At 40.3% G+C, this 8,479-nt stretch overlaps 1 protein-coding gene across 1 annotated transcript; it reads right to left on the bottom strand.

Annotated features, from left to right (window-relative positions):
* Nucleotides 1-507: 507 nt before the first annotated feature.
* vps33a (VPS33A core subunit of CORVET and HOPS complexes) lies at nt 508-7,570 on the bottom strand. The gene is made up of 13 exons (XM_030737426.1): nt 7,433-7,570; nt 7,065-7,130; nt 4,941-5,068; nt 4,641-4,827; nt 4,434-4,550; nt 4,142-4,316; nt 3,767-3,960; nt 3,245-3,371; nt 3,003-3,070; nt 2,494-2,631; nt 2,210-2,347; nt 1,946-2,114; nt 508-1,256 (listed from the first exon to the last, which is right to left on the bottom strand). Exons 1-13 carry the CDS (start codon nt 7,562-7,564, stop codon nt 1,063-1,065), a joined length of 1,833 nt encoding a protein of 610 aa, XP_030593286.1. The 5' UTR covers nt 7,565-7,570; the 3' UTR covers nt 508-1,062.
* Between the last annotated feature and the right edge of the window lie 909 nt (nt 7,571-8,479).

Below are 8,479 nucleotides of genomic sequence, written 5' to 3'. Positions count from 1 at the left end.
AGGAATACACTCCCATCTCTGCTTTTCATCCGCTCGCAATCAGCTTCCCTTTCCAAAAATTAACTAATTTGTAATAGTCCTAATGGTGTATCACGTGACCAAGTAATGTGACATTTATAGTTAAGACTTTATTTACCCATTTTTAATCGAAGCAAAAGAAAACATACAAAAAAAAATACAAAAGCTTTCAAAAGGGCAAATCAAATGCATCCTTATTCATACATGCCACCACAAATATGCCAAGGGTTTTAATTCTATATACAGTATATACAGTAGCTCCCAGAAAAGCAAAAAAAATGCAGTGATAGAAGCACAACCAAAGGACAAAGACATGTTTAACTGACATCATTGCACTGTTATATTGCATTGTATGGGCGCAACTCAAAGGGAGGACAGGGAAAATCATGGACTGTATATAAAAGATGGATGTAGCCTCTGGCTAAACCTGCTTTCACCAGCAGGGGGTGATTCATCTGCAAAAAGTCACCCGACTGTCTCAATTGCTTGCTTTTTTTTTTTTTTTTTCCTCTTTTTAAAGAAAAACATGTTTAATTTTGTAAATTAGTGTCTTGTTTGAAACAAATCAGAGGATAAAGCTGGGTATGCTTTAGAGCTACCTTGATGGGCAAGTTACTATCCTATAAGATCTACCCCACAGTAAACACATTAAGTTTAACAAATAAAATAAAATAAAAAAGTTGAGATGGCAATAGCCGATACAAACACGAGGCTTCACAAACCAAAGGGTGACGTCACTGTGGCTTCATCAGTCTTTTATATACAGTTGGTGGCAGATAAAGGTTAGGAGCAATATTTCTATGAGTGGATCTTGAACATGGATAAAACTGCAGTGTCACAGTTGGTACTGCTGACATAACTTTGTTTACAATAAATTTTCACAGGGTGCGTTTTAAAGAGTCGGCTACTGTTTAACTACAAGAGACATCAATGAAACACCTGCAGTACAGTGATGTAGACATAAAAAAAAAAAACCCCAAAAGAGCAGCTGAGCTTTTCTGGTACATGGGCTGTTTGATGTGGCCAGGTGTACGTGCAGGTGACTCATTGTGCCTGGCATTCAGGGCGGTCCATGAGGGATTTGATCCAAGTTGTGCCATTTATGAGCTTCGTGGTGGCTATAACATACTCCATCCCGCTGTCTTCCACCTGGGAGAGGAAACGGAGAGCGGCTATTTCTGCATACGTCACTCCACCGAGGAAGAACACCAGCGTTGTCCGATTCTCTCCCTGCTGACCTGTAGGACATGATGAGGAGACGCATGTCATTAAAATGCAACATAAAAACTAACTAATTAACAATGGATTTCATGTTTTTCCCCCTTCATTCCAGTCTGACCAGACTTTAAGTACTAGGAAATTTATTGTTAATACAATACAACTGAATGTAAAAGATCAGCAAGTCTCTTCTGTTAAAGCACCTTTTTTAAAAAATGTTAAAACATTAATTTAGCCATACACTCCCCCCAGATTAGAGTCCTCTATTATCACCTTTAAAAACCAATGTGAGGCAGGCATGTAGCAACAAGTCAACTGTCTAATGCCCAAACACAGTTCTAATTAGCACATTTCAAACCAAGCGTATAATTAAATTCATTATTCACATCAGTGTAACACCTACTACTGCCAAAATGAAAAGATGGAGAAAAGATGGAGGAAGAGAGAAGGAAAACACTGGCTGTCACTCACAAATCAAAAGCAAAGTGTTTTTTTCAGCCTTTCTATCAAGAAAGGCACACACAAAAAAAAGACAAGCTAACAGTGGCTCTGTTGGTTTCATGCCATAAATCTGCCGCTTTTCAGCATCCGACATAAACAAACCCTGTGTCTTATCTACACGCAGCAGGCAGGCAGGTTGTTTTTTTTCCCCCCCATTCTGTTGTGAGCAGAAGGGCAAACAGCAGTCCTAGCTTCCCTCAGTCCTTACGTTTCTTATGAAGCCCAGAAGGAAGCTGCTGTCTCTCCTCAAAGTGGGGGCCGGGAAGCATTTTCAGCACCTCTTCGATGCTGCGCCACCCAGGTCGCGCCAAGATCTGAGTCAGGCGGATGCTAAGTGGAGCGTAGCCACTGTACACATATGAGATGTCGTTGGGGTTCTGTGGGAACAGAAAAAACACACTAAAAGGTCAGCCCTTGTTGTTTCACGAGTTTAATACTTAAAAGTTCTTTCCTCTTTTCTTATATCGAGTACCTGCTCGTTGGCATCCTCCATCCACAGTTTAAGGGTTTTTCTAATAGTGGGGTAGTTATTCCGCGAGCTTGTCTGTGGCTTCAAAAGACCAGCCTTCTCTAGGTTGTTTAGCGTGAGCATGTGCTCATAACCATAGGTCTTCACACAGAGGGGGAAGGGAAAAAAAAAACCACTGTTAAAAACCTACAAGTTTCAACTTTGTGTTTACTGAATGGCAAGCAGTTCACTGCTTTTTGATTCAGCAAGAATGCAAGTGCACAGAGAAAGCATCTTTACATCTTTACCTGGAGAATCTCTCTCTTGTAGTAGTCCAACACCTTGTGCTTGAGGCCATTGTTGCAGACTGACTGCATAGACACCAGACGCAGGATTTTGATCAGGGGATCCTTCTGGGCAATACAGTCTTCTATATACGTGTTCACCTGCATAGTCGAGTAATTTTAAGGTGTTTAGTGCACTTCATGTGAAACCACAGCGCGCGCGCGCACACACACACACACACACACACACACACACACACACACACACACACACACACACACACACACACCAGACAGTTTAATAGGTACACCAAGCTACTACTGGATTGGATCCCCTTTATCCTTCAGAACTGCTTTAATTCTTGTGGCATCGATTCAACATGATGATGGAAACATTTCTCAGAGATTTTGGTCCATACTGGCATGATAGCATCACACATTTGCTGCACATGAACAGGTATACCTAACAAACTGGCCAGTGAGTGTACCTTTGCATTTGAAATAAATAAAAATCACAAATACATAAAAAATACCTTGTCTGTGTCCACACCAGTCATAAATTCCTGCTCCACTGTTAGATTATCAAAGAAGGCCTCGGACGCTGAAATGGGAGATGTTAGATTTTACTACAGCACAACAAATGTCAATGAGATCTGCAGTATAATGGAAACAGGAGGTTTCTTTAAACCTAATAGCTGCGTGAGATGTATCCCTAAATGTGCATTTAAAAAAACACAATGTAATTTAAGGGGAAAGTATGAGGTTATATACGCACTTGTGATGTCTTTGATCAGCTCGGCTATAGAAGTGTGGTTAGCCAGAGAGCTTCGCGCTGCCTGCATGTGAGGCAGCTGAGAGACAAACTGCTTTATTTCGCCCACTGTTTTAGCATTATGGCGCTCCTGAGAGACAAAAGAATAAATAAAACAAGCATAATGCAGCTTCATAAAACAGCATCCAAATAAACTAAACCATTATCACACAAAACACGAGTAATAAAATTCAAGGCTTTGACATGCTAGATGTACTGGAGCTCTGTGCTCCTTTCCTTGTTGCGTGGCCTTGGGAAGCACTTTGCTTTTTACAGTTTGTACTTTATGACTGTTAATCTTACAGATTTCTGTTGTGCAATGCAAATGGATTACAAATCAGATTTGATTACCTGGAATATCTGGAATTGATCTAATGATGCTCAGTGAAAGTACCCACATTGGAATGAAGGGAATTTCACGTTATAATACAGCAGGTAAGGCAAGAGAGACAATAAATAAGTAAATAAAACTTAAACAAGGCTAACCTCAAAGGCAGCAGATATTATTTTGGCCTTCTTGCTGAGTGCTGCTCCAACAGCATTAAAATTTTTGTCCCGGATTTCTGCGTACAGCTCCTCTGCTGAGTTGAGCTGTAACTTCTTGGGCTCTGTTGGTAAATCTTTACTCGCTTCACCTTGCTTCTTCTGCGCAAACTTCTCAGGAGGCAGCTTGACATAACCTGTGAAGCAGATGGAATGAAAGCATGGACTTGATTTAAAGAAGTAAAAATAAAAAATAGTTAAAAAAAACAAAAGGTGAAAAATCCCAGGAAAACTCACAGCTTAGAATATTTTCTTTTGTTTTAGAAACTACTAGCATGAAAGCTACAATAAGAAGAAATCAAAATGATTTATTCGTACCATTATTGATTCCATAAATCTCATCAATGAGACCCTCATAGGTGAGCTGCGTGGCCAGAGGGGTGAGCAGGTCAACGTTACGATCAAGGAGAAGAAGACTATCAAACACGGGCAGGATCTGATTCTGACTGCCAGCAAACTCTCTCTTCATTCTCAACATCATGTTGGCAACAAGCTGAGAACAGGTAGAGATTTTGTCAGAAAAATGTATTTCTGGCTGCTACAGAGCCTCCATTTTCATATAAAAACTGATCCTCAGGTATCAAATTACTGCAAGTTACACCACGCTCACCCGTGCACAATCTCCTTTCCCGTATATCTGTGGAATGGTGCCATACAGAGCCTGCAGGGTCATGAGACCTTTGGCTGTGTGGTACAGGCTTGTTTGGTCATTTTCCAGGTAGCACTCCTAAGCGAGACAAAGGAGAGTAATGCATGAGAGAGATATATATTAAAGCTAGCGGTTGATACATATCTGTACTGTACAACCTGAACGCACCCTGAAAGCACTTTCATACTCCATGGAGAGCAGGTCCCCATCGTAGGGAATCAGGTCCAGGATATACTCATCGATGTTGATGAAAGAGCCCAGCACGCCCTGCTCCTTCAGCCGCTGTTCACACAGCATGCTCCGCCGGGGCACGAACAAGATATGAAAGTCTCGGGATGAATGGTGCCTATCCTCACTGAAGAGTTACACAATTCAGGAGGAAAGTGAAAAGAGAGAAAAGTGAGAGAAAGGATGTGAAAACAAAACCTTGCCTTTATTGCAGTTTGAATATGAGACATGTACACGCACCTGGTTATATTGTCTGCAATAATGTCCATAAGCTCCAGTCGGGGCCGGACAAAGAAGATGATATTTTTGACATCAGCAGGGGGAAGCCTCCCACTCTTGAGGGTGAACATCTTTTCCACTTCATGTTCCTGAAAAGGACCACAATAAAACAGCAACTACAAGTTAAAAATGACACCCTAAAGCCACATTAGGTACATGACATTACTGTGGAAAGAAACTAGACAATAAGACATCTGGGCCTTGTCTGCTGAGTTAATTTACATATAAATTACATAACCCCAATTCAGAAGAAGTTGGGATGCTGTGTAAAATACAAAAATTGAACGCAGCAATTTGCAAATCACACAAACCCCTATTTATTTACAACAGAACATAGAAAACATGTCAAATATTCAAAGTGAGAAAAAGTGTGATTTTAAGAAAAATATGAGCTCATTTTGAATTTGATGGCAGCAACACACCTCAAAAAGTGACGGGGTCATATTTCCCACTGTGTAGCATTCCCTCTTCTTTTAACAGCAGTCCATAAACATCTGGGAACTGAGGAGAGCAGCTGCTGGACTTTTGGGAATGTTGTCCCATTTTGTCTGATAGAGGATTCTAGCTGCTCAACAGTCCTGCGTCTGCTTTGTCATATTTTTGGTTTTATGATGCATCAAATGTTTGAAGTTGGCAAAGACAGGCCAGTTCAGCCCATTGACTCTTCTACCATAAAGCCATGCTGTTGTAACAGATGCAGTATGCAGTTTAACATTCTTTTGCTGAAATATGAAAGGCCTTTCCTGAAAAAGACGACATCTGGACGGGAGCACATGTTGCTCTAAAACCTGTATATACATTTCAGCGCCGATGGCTCCTTTCCAGATATGTAAGATACCAATTCCACAGGCAATGATGGACCTCCACACCATCAGAAATGCAGGCTTTTGAACTGAGTGCTGATATCAAGGTGGATGGTCCCTCCCCTCTTTAGTCCAGAGGACACAATGTCCACGTTTTCCAAAAAAAACATCCATTCCAAATCTTGATGCCTCTGACCACAGAACAGTTTTCCATTTTAAATGCACTTTCGAAGAAGAAGATGATGGTGGTGTTTCTTGATCATGCTCATATGGCTTCTTCCTTGCATGATAGAGCTCTAACCTGCATTTGTGGATGGCACAGCTGTGTTCACAGTGATTTCAAAGTGTTTCTGAGCTCATGCAGTGATTTCCATGACAGAGTCGTGCCCGTTTTTGATGCAGTGCTGCCTGCGAGATCCAGTATTAATTTTTTTGGGCTTTTCCCTTGCACACAGAGATTTCTCCAGATTCTCTGAATCTTCTCATGACATTATGAACAGTAGATGATGAGATATTCACGATGATGAGATATTCTTTGCAATTTTACAGTGAGGAACATTATTGTGTTCCAAAGCCTCTGCCCGTCTTTACTTCTGAGAAACTCTGCCTCTCTCAAATCTTTTTTTTTAAAAAATACTCAGTCATGTTACTGACCTGTTGCCGATTAATTAGTAACTAGTTGCAAAATGTTCCTCAAGCTGATTCTTTTTAGTACCACTTACTACAAAGAAACAGATGGAGTGGCTGTGGCTCAGGAGGTAGAGCAGGTCATCTACTAATCAGAAGGTTGGTGGTTTGATTCCTGGCTGCTCCAGTCTGCATGCCAAAGTATCCTTAGGCAAGATATTGAACCTTGAGTTGAGGAGTGTGAATGTTTGTATGAATGTTAGACAGAAAGCACTTGGATATAGAAAAAAAATGTGTGAATGGGTGAATGCAAACATATTGTATAAAGCGTTTTAAGTGCTCAACAGGAGCAGAAAAGCGCGATAAAAGAACTAGTCCATTTACCATTTTTCCAACCTTTTTTGCGCCTGTCAAAACGTGTGTTGCTGCCAAATTCAAAAAGATCTAAGATTTTTCATGAAATAATAAAACGTGTCAGTTTGAACAGCTGATGTGTTTTCTATTGTTGATGTATGTTCTATTGTGAACGAAATGAGTTTATGAGATCTGTAAATCACTGCATTCTGTTTTTATTTACATTTTACACAGCATCCCAACATTTTTTGACACGGGTTTGTTAAAAAAAACAAACAAACAAAAAAAAAAAAGCACTTACCTTCAGTAGAGAGTACTGAGCTATTAGTCCAAAAGGTCCCGTTAGATATTCATCCCAAACTATGGCCTAAAGAGGAAAACGCAGACAAATCTTTGAGTCATGAATTAACCGAACTGAAAATGCACTTGGAGATACTTTATGTTATTTAGCCGTTTAGCTCCAATATTTTATAACATGCCGCACATACACAGATATATGGCTATGTTGTCTGTCCTGCTTTACACATTGAAAATATAGCTATATTAGCTGACAGCCTCATAATAAGGCTAAGGCTGAGGCTGAGGCTCAGAGACCGCATTGACTGCCAATACCAGTCCACAGCTGCCAGTGTTTCGACTGCATTTCACAAGCGTTTGTGGGTTTATCACCTTGCTTCCCGCACATTTGTCCAAAAACTCCCGAAGTTCTTTTCGTGCTGCTTCTCTCAATATGTTTAAATTCACTCTACCGTACGACAAGTGAGCGGCCATTTCTTCCTTATTGGCAGCGCAGCAAATCATGTGACTTCGGCGGTGGCTGAAAGTCGCGTCATGTGACCAAAGAAAGTCAAGATAGTTCACGCAGTAATTCAGCCCAAACACTGTTAAATGTGCACTTCCACGTCACTACCACGCTGACAAATCCAAGCTCATTTGTCTGCAACAAATTTCTGCAGTCTATGATAATAAATAAAAGTAAAATACCGGTTCCACGCATGCGTAGATGTTGCTCGCTAAGAAAAACTACTTAAACCGTGAAGAATACTCAAGTCCCACACTAAGTATAAGCAGCTTTTAAATTACACTTATTTAGCATAGACGTGCACAGGGACAGGAGAAATACTTCCTTCTTGAGACGTTTTACGAATACGATCAAGGAAGTGCAGAGGAGCTAGTATTTTGGTCCGCCTTTACTCTTTTTTTTATTGTGTGTCAGAGTGGCAACTATATATCATAACAACCACAAAATTTGAGGCCATAACCACTGAAACTAGGGTTATTTATAACAGTCACGATGATTACAATGAAACACATTTCGTATGGATAAAAGAAGTGCATTTCATCCTTTCCTTGGCGCAATTATTATCGGATCCGTTAGATGGCGCAGTGTCTTCACAGTAGGAATCAATCAATGGCGAGCTCCCTTAATGAAGACACTGATGATTGAATTTCAGAGGTTTCTCTCGCAGATTAAATTGTTAAAACAAGTTTTAAAAGACAAAGAAGATTGTGATAGGGAGAATGAAAGTTTCAGCTAATTTTATCGTGGTGGAAACATAAAGATGTTTCTGAGTGTTTGATTGTTAGGATGTTTCTGTAGGCCCACACCTATGAAAAATGAAAATAATCCCAAGATAAAATGATTATTAAATACAATAAAATAGTGAGTCAAAAAGCTTAAAAAGCAAACTTTAAGGCTGTAGTCCATGTTTACAC

This window comes from Archocentrus centrarchus, chromosome 9, assembly GCF_007364275.1.
Source record: "Archocentrus centrarchus isolate MPI-CPG fArcCen1 chromosome 9, fArcCen1, whole genome shotgun sequence".
NCBI lineage: Eukaryota > Metazoa > Chordata > Actinopteri > Cichliformes > Cichlidae > Archocentrus > Archocentrus centrarchus.
The sequence above is the reverse complement of the archived record's forward strand: the minus strand, read 5'-3'. Positions and strand labels throughout refer to the sequence as shown.

What these genes read in the sequence shown, in the direction of transcription:
- vps33a (XM_030737426.1), bottom strand. Translation starts at nt 7,564, where the DNA reads ATGATTTGCTGCGCTGCCAATAAGGAAGAAATGGCCGCTCACTTGTCG. An exon ending in ATTGCAGACAATATAACCAG is followed by an intron (nt 4,828 to 4,940) that starts GTGCGTGTACAT and finishes GTAACTCTTCAG; the next exon opens with TGAGGATAGGCACCATTCAT. An exon ending in TGGAGGATGCCAACGAGCAG is followed by an intron (nt 2,115 to 2,209) that starts GTACTCGATATA and finishes CTGTTCCCACAG; the next exon opens with AACCCCAACGACATCTCATA.